General features: G+C 36.2%; 2 protein-coding genes across 2 annotated transcripts; both read left to right on the top strand.

Moving 5' to 3' along the window:
- Positions 1–6,255: 6,255 nt before the first annotated feature.
- On the top strand, positions 6,256–7,194 carry LOC122699791 (olfactory receptor 52A1-like). Its single transcript, XM_043912212.1, has one exon. The coding sequence runs from the start codon at positions 6,256–6,258 to the stop codon at positions 7,192–7,194; it is 939 nt and encodes a 312-aa protein (XP_043768147.1).
- Positions 7,195–19,096: 11,902 nt separating this feature from the next.
- On the top strand, positions 19,097–20,053 carry LOC122699864 (olfactory receptor 52A5-like). Its single transcript, XM_043912326.1, has one exon. It carries the CDS (start codon positions 19,097–19,099, stop codon positions 20,051–20,053), a length of 957 nt encoding a protein of 318 aa, XP_043768261.1.
- The last annotated feature ends 304 nt before the right edge of the window (positions 20,054–20,357 follow it).

Here is a 20,357-nt window from a genome sequence, read left to right on the forward strand (position 1 = left end):
AAACCAATTGTGTATCAATGATTATATTTTAATGTTGACATCTAATATTTTTCACCTTAACTCTTAATAGATTTTAAATATATTATTTTACAATATTTTATTGCATATGTGATTTAAATATATTTCTGGTAAATCTTTGGATCTGCAATATATCTTTTCTGTGTAAAAATGCTAAATGTGTACCAACTTTACAAAAATCAGTACTCATTATTGAAATCAGATTGACATTGTTAGAAAAAGTCCAAATTTACTTGTCAAACATGTTACTATGTCCTCCACATTTATGTTTACCTTTAATTCTTAGAAAGAAGCAAAGAAGAGAATAAGAATGAGGAGAAGAGGGAAAAGAGGGTGGGGTGTAAGGGAAAGAAAGAAAGAAGGCAAGAAGGAGGTTAGTTCAAGAGCAAAGCTCTGCTGAAAGTCTGACACTCTCTACCTGCACTTTCCTAACCCTGCCGTCAAAGAAAAGAGACATATTCTTGAAATAGTCTCTTGGCACAGAGAGAACATTATGTCAAAATTATGCTTTTCATCTAAATCTGAAATAATTAAAATACTTACTGGGTCAGAAATATTATAGAAACAAAAGAGACTAAATATGAAACAGTAGAGACTAGTGAAGACAGCAATGGAAGAGACTTTTCTCTGTGCAAAAAAGGCAGTTCTGCAGTTCCAGCCAGTTCTTAGCATTCAGGAATAAAAGTCTTATGTTAATGTATTTTCAAGCAACACTACACATTTAAAATTTTAGACCATTAAGAACAAGACTGATATGATTATTTGAGTAAATCTCTCACATATATTAACATTTTTATTCTTCTTGTGTAAATACTAAGCATGGAAATGCTGGGGCACTTGTTATATACAAGATTAACTTTTAAAACAAATTTCAAACTGCTCTTACTAATGGCCATACAATTTTACGCTCTTATCAACTGTGTATGAGAGTTCTGGATGTTCCTCATTATCACCAATGATTGGCAATATCAATCTTTAAATTGTCATCTATTGTAGTTTACGAGTAATTACATCTGATCATAATTTTAATTTGCATCCTCTAAAAGATAAAGATTCTTTTCAAGTGCTTAAATGCCATATGTGTATTATTGTGTGTCTATGTTAAGTAATTTAAAAATCTCTGAGGTACTTTTAGAAATACTCCTAAATATTTCTTAATATATTAATATTTCTGGGCTTCCCTGGTGGCCCAGTGATAAAGAATCCACCTGCCAATGCAGGAGAACTGGTTTGATCCCCACCCAGGGAAATGGCAACCCACTCCAGTATTCTTGTTTGGAAAATACCATGGACAGAGGAGCCTGGTGAGCCATAGTCCATGGAGTCACAAAGAGTTGGGCATGACTGAGTGCAGCACAGCTATCTAGTAAGGATGGATTTCTGGGTTTATATGTATTTTAGTTAGTTTTCTATCTCTAGCTTCTTCAATTGTGATAATAATTGTAACTTTACACTATGTTCTCTTCTGTATTACAATACCATCTCATGAGGGGCAAAATTTTGAAGAGTTATTAAACAAAGCCATTTTTAATGAATTTATCTTTTTAATTGTGAATGTTTAAGCATATCCTGGATTAAAAAAAATGACTATCTATGTATTTTGCTTCCCTGGTAGCTTGTATGGTAAAGAATCTGCCTGTAATGCAGGAGATGCAGCTTCAATCCTTGGGTTGCGAAGCCCCCCTGGAGAAGGGAATGGCAACCTCCAGTATTCTTGCCTGGAGAATTCCATGGACTGAGGAGCCTGGGGCTACAGTTCATGGGGTCACAAAGAGTCGGACACAACTGAGTGACTAATACATTCACATTCATGTATTTTGCAAATATTCAAATATTGCCTCACAGTCTCTGGTTTTATCTTTCTATAGCATGTTAACCAATATTTTTGATTTTCATGAAGTCTAATATTAATCAGTTTATACTCTTGTTTTATGTTTTTTGGACCTTTCTAAGAAATCTTTGTCTAGCATGATCAGAAAAATGTTGCTTCCTCCTAGCAATTGTATAATTTTCGATCTTACATTTAGGTTTATAATCAATTTCAAGTTATTACTATTTGTTAAGAAGAAAACTAATTTTTAAAAATGACTCCCCTGTTGTTTAAACATTATTTGTGTAAAAGATTATTCTCCATTGAATTATCTCAGCATTGTTTTTGAGACTCAATTGATTTTTTAATATAGGTATTAATAACAACTTCATATTTTATGGATTTTGGCACTTTAGCAGATTTTGGAGATACAAGTCGCTCAATGACTAGCTTTTTTAAAATAAGAGATGGACAGAAAATAGGTCTTAAGTCTTACTCTGCTGAAGCCCTAGTTTGCAAGATTGATGTGTGCTTCATAATTAATACATGCCTACAATTTTGGTAAAAAAAATTAAAATTGATGGCACTCTATATTCAAAAATATTGAATTACTTTTAAAAAGTAAACAAGAAAAAAGAGAAGAAAGAAAGAAAGACAATGAAAGCCAACAAACATAAGGATTGACACTCATGAATGTATTTCCAAATGTTAAAATAAAGAAAAAATTTGTTATCCTTCTGGGAGTAAAATTAACTGGGAACAGTTTTTCAAAGAATATTCAGTTTTTCAAAGAATATTCAGCATGAACTGAAATCTGGATAAGATAGATAAGATATGCAAGCCTTCTACAATGGGAACAGAATGAAGAAAATGAAAAAAATTGTGTGGAATATTGTTCTAGTAGATGACATATTGGAGATCACGGAATTCTTTTGAGTAGATAATATAACTGTTGTATTTGTATAGCTTGAGTGCCAGGACCCAGGAATGGACATTGGGAGTCACCAAAATTTAAACACAATTGTTAGAGGAGAACAGATGGGACACAAAATGGTAAGTTAGGAAATAAAAAAATAGGCTGAAAAGAAGTAAAGATGTCAGTAAAATCTCTGAATCAGTTTCATTCAACATCAGTCAGTATAATGTTTCTGGAAAGAGAATATAGATCTTTCACTTTTCATCACTATCTCTCATTCACCCTGAAATCCACTGTCAGTACTTTCCTCCAGCCCACAGAAAAGATTTATCCTAAATTTGCCAACATATCCAATTTACATCAAGTATGTCTAAAGGTTAGTTACATATAATAAAGTCTAGAAACTGGGTAAAATACGTCAAAGATAAAGGTATCATATGCATAAGACTTTCTTAGAATTTATTATTTGCACCCATGATAAAAGTTATACTAATTCATCTCTCTGCATTTCCAAAAATTTGAAGAAATACTTTTCTTTATTAACAGAACGTGGAATGATTCCTTCATATATCTGACATACATAACAACTGCTTTTGAAGGAAGAGATGAGCAACAGAAGGGAAGTTATAAATGGAAGGGTGGAAAAAATAGTCATGTGTGGAACCATTTACTCAGAACTCCAACTGGTCGGATTTAGAAATATCCCCCACAATTGATCACTCTGAGAAATTCACCAAAACAAAATTACTGAATGTACAAAAACAGTCTCAATAAAATACAAATCAAAGGAGTGAGACTGCAGGAAATAAGTGCACAATAAAAGAACATTATGGAGACAGATTTTTTCTTCCCAAATTGTCTGATTGAAAGGAAGTATTCCAGCTCATTGACTTCAGTAGAATTCATTGTCAAAGAAACATGTCTATAGTAGAAGTAGACTTTAGGTTTGCTTTTTCCTTTGAGAAATGAGGAAGGCAGAAAAAGAACTCAGCTTATTACATGAACACTGGTGTATATAAATATCTAATTTTATGCAAGAGAGAAAAAGAGCAAGGAGATATCTGTAAGTTGTAGTAATAATTTCAGGGATATTAAGTGTGGATGAACCCAAGAGGACATAACTAAAATGTAGTGGGTCCCTTGTGGCTTAACTGGTGGCTAATAAACCCCTCAATTTATGTTTATAAATCCTCTTTCTCCACACATTTATTAGAGAAAGTTAAACTGGTGTTTAGCAGCTTTCTTCTTCAATTCAAGCTGAATAAATTGATGCTTTGCCTCCAAGTAATACAGATATTGCCTTTGGTTTTATTAGAGAATGAATGCAAAAACATGATTTCAGACAAACTTACGGAAGATGGAGTATGTCTATTAGAGGGACAAGGGAAAAAACATGAAAGGCTGTCCCAGAGATATCTACTCATCGCAGATGGCCCCAGCACCAAGTGGATATGTATGCCTAACATTGACTGTGTGCTGTTCCAGGGAGTCCAAATAGAATGAAGAGGGACTGAGAACACAGAACACACAGAGTAAGCAGAGTCAGTGTGTTATAAATGTTGAGAGATGTCAATATGAAGAGCTGACAACACTTCTCAGATATCTGGTAGAAGCAGAACGGGCACTCAACAATTAGGAAGTAAGTCTCACTGTACCCAAGGTTACCTCTGTAACGTTTCATTGTCAACTTCTTCAATAGTAATCACTTCATCCAGTCAACTCTGCGCTCAATTATATACTTCCCACCTGCCATTCCACTATCTGTAATTATCAGATCATGCTCATATATTGCTCCTACCTCTTAAAAAGTTAAATACTGTGGATTTCCATTCTAATTCTGATTATGTTTTAGAACAACTTGACTATTGTTAGAGTCAAATATGCATGGATTGATATAAAATTAGTCATTGGGGAGCAAACCTATGGATATCCAATTGTTTCTTTTAATGACTAGTCTATCATAAATATATGTCAACTGATAGAAGTTATAGCGTTAAAGTGACCTCCTGAGTCTTCCAGTTGTGGTTTGGCAGCAGGAACCACAGCTGTTTCCTGCATTACTGCCCATTTGTTGACATTCAGTGTAGGGTTAACTGATCATGAGTTTACTCACATGAAACAACTTTATTGGAGAGTCTATGAAAGAATGAAAAAAAACTAACCCTATTTTCATAAACTTACAAACATTTCTCTGATGTTCAGTTTGATAAATTCTTGATTTAAAATATGCAGTGCTTAACAGGAAATAATTTTGATCAGATGAGCAGCTTTGATATAGTGGGTAAGATCTGAAGTTTTCAAAAAAATCATTTGTCAGTGAATTGAATAATGATTACATTTTCTCACTTGTTTTAAATTTCTCTTCTTAAACATTTCTGAAATCCTGAGGTGAGCTTTCTGTCTCCTGTGTATAGTTCTATATTTGACATCTTTTTTTTTTCTTTCATCTTTAAAGGAGCATATCCTTCCATCCCTTCATTTTCTATTGAATTTTATGCCTGGAAAAGTGGCTCAGAAAAAATGGCTCAAGTGTTTCAGACTATTTTGCATTATGAGCTTAAATTAGTCAAATCTCATGCTAATGACAGCTCTGAAAGGTTTAAACCCAAAAGAGAAGACTCTGTTAAACTTACACTTACCCATGTTCTTATATCCTTAGACCATTAAGAATGAGTCCTCTTACCTCTCTATTTAGTTGCTACTGTGTCTCTTGTTTCTTAAAGGTCCCTCCACTCTATTTATTTTGTATGTGTATTCAGTAATGTATTTTATTCATTTTAAAAACAAAAAGTTATTTCAGCTGTTGGAAATATAGGAAAATCTAATACAGTTTTACTAGAAATGTAAAAAGGTGGCAAGAAACTTTGGCTTTGAGTGATCTTTTCTAAAACTCTTCCTTCACATTCCTCTGAAAGATATCTAGTCTTCAATAGAGATACATAATATAGATCACTACATAAACAAATATATTTTTATTTCAGGTGACAAGCTTAAGGAGGTCTATCCTCTTTTTTGGATAGCATTCTGCACTAGTAATGGTCAAGTCTGAGTTTTGGCCAGTCCAAACTGACTGTTTTAGACTGAGAAACAACAGAATAACAGAGCACTAAAGCAGAAATTGGAATGTGGAATATGGAACGAACTATCAACCTCTGCGTAAAATGTAACTGCCAACAAAATAAAGAAGCGTGTTATTTTTGTCCACAGGTCTGAAGTGAAATAACAGACGAGTCAGTAGTTGATCCCCTTACTCGGGAATTTGACTGGTTCTGTCTAATGCAGTGGCAAATCACATTTTTAGGGCTTATGGATGTCTGTCTGTAAAAAATGGTGTGTCATTCTGGATCTTCCTTTTACCTCCTATATTTGAATGAGGTGGATGTCATGATCTTAGTGTTCTAGCAAGAATCATGCATTCAATATTGTGGCTTTGAATGCAAATGGGAATTAAAAGAGGAAGTAGCACTGACTGAGGAATTCGATTGTTTGCATCAGGAGACCCTAGGACACTATGTCCATTTCCAACATCACAGTCTTCATGCCTTCTGTGTTCACACTAATAGGGATCCCAGGACTAGAGTCTGTGCAATGTTGGATTGGGATTCCTTTCTGTATTATGTATCTCATTGCTATGATCGGAAATTCTTTGCTTCTGATCATCATCAAGTTGGAGCCCAGCCTCCATGAGCCCATGTACATTTTCCTAGGCATGCTAGGGGTAACTGATATTGCACTTCTTACCAGTGTTGTGCCCAAGATGCTTGGAGTCTTCTGGTTTCATATACCAGAGATATATTTTGATTCCTGCTTGCTTCAAATGTGGCTCATTCACACGTTTCAGGGCATAGAATCAGGCATCTTGCTGGCTATGGCCCTGGACCGCTATGTAGCCATCTGTTATCCACTCAGACATGCTGCCATTTTCACTCCCCACCTCATTTCTCAAATAGCAAGTGCAGTAACACTCAGGGCTGCCATTCTCGTAGCCCCTTGCCTAGTACTGATAAAATTCCGATTGCAATTTTACCACAAAACAGTCATCTCCCACTCCTACTGTGAGCATATGGCCATTGTGAAACTGGCTGCAGGAAATATCCGGGTGAACAAAATCTATGGTTTATTCGTGGCTTTCAACATTGCAGTGTTTGATCTCTCTTTCATTACATTGTCCTATGTACAGATATTTATCACAGTTTTTCGTTTGCCCCAGAAGGAGGCTAGGTTGAAAGCATTCAACACTTGTATCGCTCATATCTGTGTCTTCCTCCAGTTCTACTTCCTTGCCTTCTTCTCCTTCTTCGCACATAGGTTTGGTTCTCACATTCCCACTTTTATCCATATTCTCATTTCTAGCATTTACTTGTTGGTCCCTCCATTTCTCAATCCACTTGTCTATGGTGCAAAGACCAAGCAGATCCGTATGCAAATGGTAAAAATGTTCAGTTCGTAAAATTCACCATAAATAATACTTTGCTGTTTAACTTTTTGTGAATGGTAACAATATTTCACAACATAATAAAACAACACGCTATCTGAGATTCTTGAATTTTCTGTTTGTTATATTTGTTGTTGTTTTTAATCTGCCAGCATGTTAGCTGGTTTTAGGATCCTATTGAGTGAGTAAGTGAGTGAGTGAAGTCGCTCAGACTCTTCGCGACCCCGTGGCCTGTAGCCTACCAGGCTCCTCCGTCCATGGGATTCTCCAGGCAAGAATACTGGAGTGGGTTACCATTTCCTTCTCCAGGGGATCTTCCCAACCCAGGGATTGAACCCGGGTCTCCCGCATTGGAGGCAGACGCTTTTAACCTCTGAGCCACCAGGGAATCCTATTAGCAAATGTCAATTCTCTGCTAATAGGATTGTGGACTCTACCTGGGTAATGAGAGTAAGAATCATAAAAGAGGGAATTTGTGAGCATATATCTTTCCCTTTACTTGCAGAAATGGTGATATAATGAACAATTCAGAAAGGGGCTTCTAGGTGCAAGTAATGTATTCTTCAGCTGGGTTGTTACATATTTATGCCTACTTTGTGAAAAATTATTTAAGCTGTACAACATATTTCTGTGCATATACCAGACAAACTTTTAAAATATTAAGTCAATGAACTTTCAGAAATGAAACAAAACAAAGGAGAAAATGTATCAAGTCAAAGAAATTGCTATGGGTTAAAGAAGTCTAAAAGGACATGAATATTAAATGCACTGTGTATCTGAATTGATTTTGGGGCAAGAAAATAAAGGTATAGAAGTCTTTGAACTATTTTCAAACTTGGAATATGGACTAATATTTAGGTTGTAGTATGTCTTTAGTGCTAAATGTCCTGATATTGGCTATAACTATACTATAGTTATACAATATATTATCCTTTTCCTAGGGAAATATATAACAAAATAGTTAGCTGTAAAGGAATATTATGTCTCTTGTTGACTCAAAAACACTTCAGAAAATAACCTATCCAATTATCTACCTATCAATCCATCTATCTAGGAATTTGTTGAGTGATAAAGCAAAACGGGGCAGAGGGAAAAATCATTTGTGACCCTGGGTAAATTGTATAAGGGAGTTTATTGTACTGTTCTTGAAAAGTATTGCACATCAAGATAAATTGCATTTTTATCAAGTACTTTTGAAAAATATTCTCAATTTAGAAATGGTTACCATTATTTACTTACTCAACCAAGCCAGAAATGTCATTTGTTTTTGCTGTTGTCCTCAGTTCTATAAAACGTACAGGTCTCTGCTGGGAGCCGTTATGGGAGGTCCTGCCCGTGACGAGGTCATGAAGAAAGTACCAGACAGGCAAGGCTGTCCGGGACCCCATCCATGACGAGGTCATGAGGAAAAAACCTGACAGGCAAGGCCGTCTAGGACAAGGGACCCTCCAGGTTGGCCCCGGCCTCTACCCCACTCTGTATCCTCCCCCCCTTTTCTGCTGTTGTTCCTGTTTGCCCTGCTGCGGATTCTTGTGTTGCCTGCTGAGAGCTCTCCTGCTCCTCCTTCACTGAATAAAGACCAACTTAAAACCCTAACTAATAAATCTCCGGGACGCTGGTACCCTATGAAGGGGCCAGGGATGAAGGAAATGCTTCAGTTCAAACCCTTTTGCTGGCATTCTAGCTTGTTTGATAAATGTGTGCTCTCATTGCAAAAAATGCTCATGATTTTTCTAAACATCCTAAGCACAGTACACTAACAAAAGAAACTATTAAGCATAGGCCCCTTCGTGGGGTGAGAAAAGCTCCACAAATATAGTAGCCACAAATGTGCCTAATAGAAAATACTTTAGAGAGAGATTAGCTGGTGACTTCTTGCAGGTAGTTAACTTTTAGACTAAGAGCCTGTTTTGTGCCATACCTGCTGTTTTTGCAGTCCTTCCCATTTCTGTTCTGTAAAAATGTAATCCTACCTAGTTCCCATAGAGATGATGCCTATTAAAAAAAAAAAAAAAAGATTAATTATAAGAAAAACAGGGTTGGCTACTGAAGTTGCTTAAGTCACACCAGGTGCAAGCCATAAAATGTTAGCAGGCCCGAAGGCCAAATGATAAGAAAGACTCCTGTGAACAAAAAGTATGTGGGTTACATCCTGTTTCTGTTAAAGGTCAAGTTGCTGTAATGTTTTGAGATGACCTGTGTGAAAGTAATATGCACTTCCCCCCAAAAAATGTTGTTAAGGGTATAAAGGGGCAATGCAAAAATAAACTTCAGCCTTAGCCCCCGAGCTTTGTCTGTCTCTCTCTCTCATTTGCCGACGCCGTTCATCCTGAGGGTTCCCCTGGGTCCTGCTGGGGCTAGACCCTGGCAGGTCTCTGTGATTATTTCGACAATAAATTCTCAAATAAATTACCTTCTCTTTATTGTGTGAGCGTGTTCACTTGTGTCCAACTATTTGCAACTCCCTAGATTGTGGTCTACTAGTTCCCTCTTTCCGTGAAAGTCTGCAGGCGAGCATGTGAGTGGGTAGCCATTTCTTCCTCCAGGGGATCTTATTCCATTTTCCAACCTTACATAAGAGCCTATAAAGAATAAAGTAATATATTTTACACCTTTTATTTGCTGGCATTTTTCATACAAATACTGTGGAGTTTTCAACAGAAAGTACTTGATGAATCTGTATCTCTTTCCTGATCTTATGTATATCAACATGTGTAGTTTTTTACCTGCTGAATGCTCTCCTGTTTTTAGAACTTAGGCATTTCCTTTAAGGAATTTAGACCATTTTCTTTTCTGTCTCTACCCTTCTAATAGCTCTTATAGCATGTATCACATTTTCTCTGTATGTAACTTCTTTTTTCATATAGATCTCATGTGTAATGTATATGTATACTCCTGACCTACACATACATAACACATTTTAAATATAAATAAATACATATTGCTGAGCATTTAGAAAATGAATGCACAAAAATTCTACCACAAATTTCATAATGAGAATGTATTTTCACAGTGAGATAATCTGCATGGTTTCCTAAAGAGGACAAAGCCTTCTCAGGTGGCACAGTGGTAAAGAATGCCCCTGCCAGTGCAGCAGATACAAGAGATGCAGGTTCAGTCCCTGGGTCAGGCAGATTCCCAGGAGTAGGAAATATCGCCCCATGCCAGTATTATTTCCTGGAAAATTCCATGGTAAGAGGAGCTAGGCAGTCTACAGTCCAATGGGTTGCAAAGAGTAGGATGTGACTGAATGAATGTACAGGCATGCACTGAAAAACATGTGGAAGAAAAGGTGTTCCAAACCCAAATAATTTAATCATATAATAGTTTCATAGTTATAGAATAATTATTCCTACTCTTAAATTATCTTTAATTGCTACACTTTAGAACAGTTTAAGGTTTACCAAAAAAATAGGTAAAAAGTCAGAGTTCCCATATAACCTTTCTCCCGGAATAAATATTTAACAATTACATTTGAGCTTAGCTGCCTTTTTGATCATCAGTTCATGTCACCACACTTATTTGATGTATCCTAAATTTAAAAGCATGCATCTAGTAATTTTTCTAGTATATTTTCTTTCTATAACATACTGACTCAGAAAAATTTTTTTAATTCATTGAGATACAATTTACATACCATGTAACTCACCATTTAAAGAGTACAAATCTCTGGTTTTTGATATGTTCAAAAAATTGCACAACCAACACTACTATCAAATTCCAGAACATTTTCACCATCTTAATAAAGATATTCCACTCCCCTTAGCAGCTACTTCTCATTCTCCTGCCTCATTAGAGGGCAACCACTCATTGACTTTCTGTGTCTGTGATTTTACTGCCCTGGACATCTCGTATAAGTGGAATGAAACAATATTTGGCCTTCTATGTCTGGCTTTCTTCTTAGAAAGAAAGAATAATGAATAAGAAAAGATAAGAAATAAAGATAAGAAAGATATCTACCTATCAATTAATGTTCAGTTCTATCAAGATAATTAAAGATAAGAAACAAAGAATAATACTAAGAAAACATTTAGAATAATGTTCTCAAGGTTCCTTTGTGTTGTACATGAATAAGCATGTCATTTACCTTTTTGCTTGAATGCTATTCTATTGTATGATGTACCTGAATATGCTCTTGCACCAAGTAAGCAGATGTCTGGCCAGATAAGCTTTTCCATGATCCTTCTCTCTCTAAATGGTAAGGATTGCCATCTTTGTTCAGACAATTCCACAAAAATTATATGCATGTTCAGACCTTTCTCATTTTTAGGTTTCATATTTCATTTAATCATATTTCTTATTTGATGAGTTTTACTAGCCATCTGTAGTAAAGCTATTTGACTTCACTTTCTAACTGGTTATGTCTTTAAATTGTTTTCACTGTTTGTTTGTTTTTTTAAACATTGGGAGATAAGTGCCTTTTCTGAAAATCTCCTCTGTTTCCCATTTTATTTCACAAAGGTATGCATTTCTATTAAAAATGCTTTGGAAAAGTTCTTATTGATATTCAGGGTGCAAAGGAACTATAATGCATGTGTCACAAAACAAAAAAACAATCACATCATTTAGAAAACATATTTTCCCCCACTGTACTAACAGATTTTAGCTAAGTAATATATAAGAATATATATGCCTCTAACATTCTACAGCATTAGGATGGCTTCAGGTTCAAACATTTTCTGCATATTTTCAAAAAGTATATAGTGAGTCATACAATAGGCTTATATTGGCCATTGCAATATATATAAAGAGTAGTGCATAGACTTCAGAATCTGTGGTCCTCACCTCCACCTGCTTCATGTACTATCTGAAAAGTAGTAATCTTGATTTTCCTGAAAATATTTCATTTAATCATGGGTTCACCTGTTACTTCAGTGGGCTGTTGGCACTCTGATAAGTACGGGTTCTGTGTTTTATTTTTCTGGTGCAGATGCTCAGCTACAGCTGATTTCAATCTGCTCATGTGAATCACTGAGTGCCCAGCGGTGAAGGCATGCACACACTCTGATCCAGGCTGAGCTGGTTTACTTGTTATCTGCTCACAATCCTATACCATTGCTTTTTCTGAAAGTGGAAGCTGCTCAGTTGTGTCCGACTCTGCGACCCCAAGAACTGTAAGCCCGCCAGTCTCCTCTGTCCATGGACTTCTCCAGGCCAGAATACTGGAGTGGGTTGCCATTCCCTTCTCCAGAGGATCTTCCAGACCCGGGGATCGAAATCAGGTCTCCTGCTTTGCAGGCAGATTCTGTACAGTCTGAGCCACCAGAGAAGCCCACCGCTTTTTCTAGAATGATGATAATTTTACGGCAGTTTGATAAGAGGGTGAAGTCAGAGAGTCTTTTAATTTGAAAGGGATAGGACTAATGAATAGTGCCTAACCCAATGATACAGGCCAAAACCAGTGTGACTTCAAGTATGATCATCTGGTAATCCAGGGTTATTAGCCACTCTCTTTTGTTCTTTTCAGTGAATCAACATTTATTCCTTTCTCTTCTTGGTACTGAAGCTTAAAAACACACTTGTGAAGTACAAATCTTTGTTTCAACCAAGTCAATAACTCTCATGTGGAAATTGATATAAATTTTAGACACTAAAATTTTTTAAAATACATGCCATCCTTTCATAACAATTCTGAACATAACTGGGCTAATTTGGTGAGATCTAGTTTGGATATGGGATAGATTTGTGTCCCAAAGTTTACATAGAAGAAGCTCAGAAAATGACTGGTAACTGAGGCTCTGAAGTGAATGTTCCCAGGTCAGCCCCAACCATGGGACTAAACAAGAAGTCAGTGCTTCTCTGACTAAAATTAGATTACAAAAACATTTTTTTTTTTTTACTTCTCTGTCAGCATGTCTTGGATGATTATTTTGAACATTTCAAGATGTTTGTTTTACCTTTATTGTCTCATTATTTTTGTAAATAAGTATCACTGACTTGTTTTGTGCTGTCTTGAAGCACTGTCCTCTCAGGAATTTTTAGCAGGAGGTTCATTTTGGTTCCCAGACCTAAACTGAAACCAAAGTTTGAGAATTTTTTTAGATGCAGAAGCAGCTATTAGAGATAAATCTTATATGCTCTGAATGATAGTGTGCCTTCTTTTTCATTCCTGTCTCCAGCGAACTTGAAAGCTCACCAGGGATTGGTGAAAACCAATCCCTAGGTGCATCCTATAGTATAAAGCATTCACTCTTCACTGTCTGAAATGTCAGAAGATTTTCTGCTTTGTAGTTTCTATTTGTATTACCACAGATGATCCCTGGTAAGTCTTTGGGTTTGGGATTCTGCACTGAGTGTGGGAAATTGGAGGACTGGTTTCAAAAAGAATGTATATGTCATACAATCCAATATAATTCCAGGATGTAAAACAAAACAAAACAAACAAAAAAAAAAACATAATACAATCTTACAGTAGCTGAGTGTTTAGTCACCAGAGAGATGTGTCTCATACTTTTCACATTTCTGAATCATTTAAGCCACACTTGGTAACAAATTTTAAGATGAGGTTGAGAAAAGAAGGATACTTAGAGATTGGTGTCTGTGCCGATAGATTAATGGAAACCTTATTTGTTAAAAGGTCAGGAAATTACACATGTTTACTTCCCTGATAGCTCAGTTGGTTAAGAATTCGCCTGCAATGCAGGAGATCCCGGTTCAATTCCTGGGTTGGGAAGATCCGCTGGAGAAGGGATTGGTTACCCATTCCAGTATTCTTGGGCTTCCCTTGTGGCTTAACTGGTAAAGAATCCACCTGCAATGCGGGAGACCTGGGTTCGATCTCTTGGTTGGAATGATCCCCTAGAGAAGAAAAGGCTACCCACTCCACTATTCTGGCGTGGAGAATTCCATGAACTGTATAGTCCATGAGGTCACAAAGAATCGGACACGACTGAGCGACTTTCACTTTCACATTCACACCAGAAAAAATGGAGGAAGAACCTGCCCTTCGAGGAATTCAGTAGAAACACTTGTTCAGATAAAGTGTTTATTAAATATCACAAGTTATTTGTGAGAAGATAAATGTCCATTGATTAATAACTGGCATTTATTGACAGATCAATACATTTTATGTTTCCTTCCAACTATTTAGATGGATTTTGTCAATAATGATCAAAGTCACATGGTAATTAGTTTCTATCTATGAACATTGTTTTAGAAGTAAAGAAATTGATACAATTCAAAGTTTTATAACTGGGTGCAGAGAAGACAAACCTAAGTAGTAGCATCCAGATTTTAAATTCTCTTGGCTGACTGCAGATCCTGGGCAATTAACTGCCATGACCCATGGCTAATATATATCATTGGATTGCAGATTTAGGACTTTAAGACAAAATTAAGAAGGAAGCCATTTAAGCCTCATTATAAAGAATATCTTTTTGATGTTTGGAGCTGTCCTGAAATGTGGCATGCTATCTCAGAAACAAACAGTCCTCTACATTCATGAGGACTTGAGGCAGAGATTGGTAGGTGAATGTCAGAGAGATCATAGAGGAAAGATTCCTGACATTGTAGAAAGTGCGGAGACAGAGCCCTGAATTCCTTAAATCTTTTAGATCTTTAAATTCAGCTGATTAAAATTGGAATTGTAGCACTAATAATTCATGGTTCTTGCTGTAAAGATGATCCATGTATATTTACCCTGGCTTAGAATTTCAAGAGCTTAAGGTACCTTTCCTCAGTCTTCTAAAGCTACTTACATTTGTATACACAGAATTCCTTTCAGCTTTTCTTTTGTCATTCATAGCTGAAATTCTCAAGGAAAAAGCTCCTTCAGCTTCATCTCTCCTTAATTTCTGCTACATAAAGTCAATGAGTCTCACAGATTTTTTTATTCCTTGTTATTCTTTTGCTATACTATAATACTTCATAATGTAATGTGTGGACTATCACAAGATTCATTCTGACTGGGTCTCTTTACACTTAGCTGCCCCGTCTTACAAGCCATTCATCAAACTGCCGACAGAGTGAATTATTTACCTTCAAAAGAAAGTGTCCTTCCACCAAAAATATAAAACCATTTGGTTTCAAACATTTGATATTATTTCCTTTTATTAGCCATCATTTCTGCTTATGAAATGTTTTGTATGTGAAAAATATTTATATGGAGAAAATGTCACCATATCTCACATGCTCTTGTGAATTTTGTACAAACTATTTTCTCTTACTCTGCCTGTCTCAGTCTCTTCTATCTGGTAATTTCTACCGAAAAATTATTCCCCTTCATAGGCAATTTATTCTGTTCATTTTGATTAAAAGTACATAATCATTCATTCTTATTAATTGAAAAGTGATTTTTCTGTATAACTGCATAACAATGTTTAGCAACCAGGGTGATGTGTTTTTCCCTACATATCTATGGGCTATTTGGTGATATCCGAATACCTTTTTAGTGCCAAGATGAGAGAGAGCTACTGACATCTAATGTGTAAGACACAGGGATGTTGTAAACCTCTACAATGCAGAGAATTACCCCAAAACAAAAATTTATTTGACCTATACCGTGGTGGGCTCCCCTGGAGGCTCAGTAGTAAAGACTCTGCCTGTAGAGTGGGAGACCTAGGCTCAACCCCTGGGTCAGGAAGATCCAACCCCCTGGAGAAGGCAATGGCAACCCACTCCAGTATTCTTCCCTGGGAAATCCTGTAGACAGAGGAGCCTAGGGGGCCATAGTCTATGAGGTCACAAGGAGTCAGACACTACTTACCAACTAAACAACGTACCATGCTCAGGAAATACTGCTCGAAGAAAACTGTCATTAGGACTCATAGAGTTAGAGTCAATGAAAAAGTTAATCTAAGAAACAAATCTAAAGTTATATTTGGGCCAAACTGAAGATTAGAATCCAGGAACACCATCTCAGCAAAATCTGTGGACTGTTCCCCCTATTAGATATGAAAGCACAGTTATATAAATTTTAGGGCGTAGAAAGTTGTACTTGGAATGATGTATTATTGACAGTTTATATTCCGGATCTCCAAGAGCAACGTGGTGGGTCATCACAACCCCTTATAAGGTGAAGAGGGAATGTTACCTTTTAAGGAGTTGTGGGGTCAGGAGAATGTCTTTCTAATGAAGCAGGTATTTCTGCCCATGGGCTAGTTTGGTCTGATGCTTAAGACAGATAAACATTGCAATCTAGGGGGAGAGAAGAGGTCAAAGGGCAGAGAAAATGATCTCATGTTTAAATTATTTGTCTTCTCCATAGAACAAGAATTTTCTTTCTCAATAGGAATATAAAACTATCATCTGGAAAGACAGCTGCATTTTTCATAAGAGATATTGTCTTTTACACTGAAGGCACAATTTTTCTGCTCATTTGTTTACTGCTCTCTTCTCTTTTGCTCACCTTTCTGCAATTATTCACAGTATTAACTTATCTAGAGCTATGGCTTCCATGCTTTATGGATTCTCTAGGTCAAATATTCCTTATACAGCCATGTTAAATCTCTCAAATATTCTGGATAAAGAGAGTAGCATATATTTTTGAGCCAAATCACAGAGATTGTTAGCAAGTATGTGAATAACATGATGTTCCAAGTAGGGTCCTATGCCAGACAAGTAGCATCTAACAAACATGTACTATAATGTATGTAGTAAAACTATTTAGTAAATTAAGAAGCTAACCTAAGAGTTGTCTTCTTTTAGATCCTGAGAGGAACAATCTCATTGAAATCTTTAGTGTATTTTAATACAATCCATCCTGATTTAGCTGTACTCTGAATGTATCTCCTCATATTTACTGAATTATAGCTGTAAAATCTCAGAAGACACAAATTACTTTTTTTGTTTTACCTAGATCAATATCCCATATAATTTAGAACAAAGTACATTTACTTATGGGCTTCCCTCGTGGTTCCCTGGCAAAGAATCTGTCTCAGTGCAGGAGATGAGGGTTCGATTCCTGGGTTGGAAGATTTCCTGAAGGAGGAAATGGCAACCCATTCCAATGCAACTTCCCTGGGAAATCCCATGGACAGAGGAGGGCTACAGTTCATGGGGTAGCAAAAGAGTCAGACATGACTTAGTGACTGAACAACAACAAATATTTATTTATAAATTAACAAGTCTTAGCTTTTCATTAACAAAATACTAGTCAGAGGAAAATAAAAAAGAATTAAAAATTTACAAACTTAGATAAATAATATAATACATATTTAACAATGGTTGACAGTACTTTTTGAGTTTCAAGCACTCAGCACAATGTAAGTACTTCATAGTTACATGGTAAATACATTGATATTTGTTCTACAGTTGGTGCAAATAGTACTTTGATTATAGTGGATGCTTAATTAATATATATTTAATAAAATCACTAGGAAAAAAACTTCTCAAATGTCAATTTCTGATTTGAAAAACATCTGTTTGGTATATTGTGTATTTGCTCCAAGAAGAGTTTCTAAACATGAGTGTCCAAAAGGAAAGCCTTGTTCATAGGGGAACAGATTTTGAGAAAAATAAGCAACAAATGCTCTTGCAATTGACCTCAGGTAGGATAGATGTATCTTTTTGCCTGTGAGAGAATCTTAGCTTATCAGGGGAGACAGCTTGAAGGATGATGGAGAGAATATGAACAGAGATTTTCCTTATTCTGAATCTGTTGTTTTAGGACTTTCTCATAGTCTTTGTTTTATATTTGCTTTAATGGTTCCAAAAAGGAGCTTTATAATTAGTCAAAAAATTTACTAATTAGTAAATTAATATTTTTCTTTACCTGGGGTTAAGCAAACCACACATCAGTATACATGTATTCACAGAAGAAATAGTAGGGAATTGGCAGCCTGAGAAAACCCCAAAGAGTTTGGAAAATAATAAGACATAGTCACTGATAGGAGGTCCTGAAAGCAAATAGTGGTATGAATGAACTGACTAGTGAAGGGCAGAGACAAAGAAGGAGATGAATCTGGTCCTATGAAATACAATTGTGTAAAAGAAAAATGTCAACTACAGAAATTATATTTTGAGTGGCCATTAGATGCATAAGGCTATAAGTAAAGGAAACACTACATTTAATACAAGTTCTTATGTTATCGCAAATAATTAAGAAAAAAAAAAAAGCTTTTCAGACCTAATGGTTATTGGTAAAGAAGGGGAGGAACAGAAGACTTAAGTTGACACTTGAAATTCAATACAAGTGATGTGCACATAGCTGGGCACAGTGAGAACAAATCTTAAAGGAACTGCTAAGGATTAAGGGATAACACCCATGAATTTAAAAGTAATGGATTTATTTTCTGACAGCTTAGGTAGAGGAAGGTAAAGATGTGTGACTCGTTTTTGGGAAAACACTGAAGGTCTGAATAATTAGTTGAAAGCACTCTGAGACAGTGTATTTCAGAGGGATCTGGCCTAGAAGAAACCTATTTAAGAGAAAAAAAAAATAGCGAGTTGCAAAACTGAAAAATATTCTAATCAAACTTGCTTTCCGATTATGATCAAACAGAATGACTTACCACTACTATAGATCCTTTATGCCAGACTAAGTACAGTCTAGTCTTCAAAGTCATTACTTTGAATTAAATGAATTTTTCCCTCAATTCCAATTGGTAGGTGACCAAGACAGAAAAAAACCACTGATGATGATTAGCAAGCATAAAAGCACAAGCTAAGGGGAATCTCTTTCAGTAGTCATGGACCAGAAAGAAGTCGTACAGTCCACTTAATTTTTCTGCCTGAAGAAAAAAAAAATAAAGGCATGCAGAAACATAAAATCTGATGATTGGTTACTTAAAGACATTGAGAAAACAGATGGAAAATTAGAGAACAGTCATTGGGCAGAGAAAGTAAGATGGTATCCTCCTAATCTAACTAAAGTATATTTTGCCAAAATAATTCATTCTAATTTTTAATTTTGCAGTCTTAACAGGAATTAAAAGATGACATAGAAGGAGTACTTCTTGATTCCACTACTCAGATCACCATGTTCAGACCCAATGGCTCAGTCTTCATGCCCTCTGTACTAACGCTCATTGGGATTCCTGGCCTGCAGTCCGTGCAGTGTTGGATTGGGATTCCATTCTGTTTCATGTACCTTATGGCAATGATTGGGAATACACTAATTTTAGTGATAATCAAATATGAAAACAGCCTTCATAGTCCAATGTACATTTTTCTGGCCATGTTGGGAGCCACAGACATTGCACTTAGCACGTGTATTCTTCCCAAAATGTTAGGCATCTTTTGGTTTCATTTGACAGAGATTTCCTTTGATGTCTGTCTTCTACAAATGTGTCTTATTCACTCATTCCAGGCAACTGAATCAGGTGTTTTACTGGCCATGGCCCTAGATCGCTATGTGGCCATCTGTAACCCCTTGAGACATGGCAGTATCTTCTCCCAAAATCTCTTGACTTACATTGGAATTGCTGTGATACTCAGGGCTGTCGTTCTTGTAGCACCATGCATAGTGCTCATCAAATATCGTCTTAAATTCTACCGAACCACAGTCATCTCCCACTCTTACTGTGAGCACATGGCCATTGTGAAGCTGGCTACTGAAGATATACGGATCAACAAGATATTAGGTCTGGTTGTTGCCTTCACTATCTTAGGATTTGACATCAGCTTTATCACTTTGTCCTATGTTCAGATCTTTGTCACTGTCTTTCAACTACCCCAGAAGGAGGCAAGAGTGAAAGCCTTCAATACCTGCATCGCTCATATTTGTGTCTTCCTGCAGTTCTACCTCCTTGGCTTCTTCTCTTTCTTCACACACAGGTTTGGTTCTCACATACCACCATACGTTCATATCCTTTTATCTAGCCTTTACCTTTTAGTTCCACCTTTTCTCAACCCAATCGTCTATGGAGTGAAGACCAAACAAATCCGTGACCATGTCCTGAAAATGATCTTCTCCAAAAGACATCCTGATCATTAGTGGCTCCTTCTGTAGAGATGTTAGGTTAGTCTAAATTAGCAACTATAATATGGTGAGAAGTTACATCATGAACAAATATCTACAACTGAAAACAATCTTTAAAGCTCAAATGCTGATAATTTAACAAATCCTCAAATACTTAAAAACTTGGGTTTGCTATTCACATAAAGAATAAGCTCTCTTATGCAGACATTTCAAATTGTTTCTGTTACTCTTGTTTGGTCCTGTTTATTTAAGCCTAGAATTTCCCTTCTAGCAACACATATGGACAGCAAAATTGCAGAAAACAGCACTTCATTTCCAG

This window comes from Cervus elaphus, chromosome 1, assembly GCF_910594005.1.
Source record: "Cervus elaphus chromosome 1, mCerEla1.1, whole genome shotgun sequence".
In the NCBI taxonomy this organism is placed as follows: domain Eukaryota; kingdom Metazoa; phylum Chordata; class Mammalia; order Artiodactyla; family Cervidae; genus Cervus; species Cervus elaphus.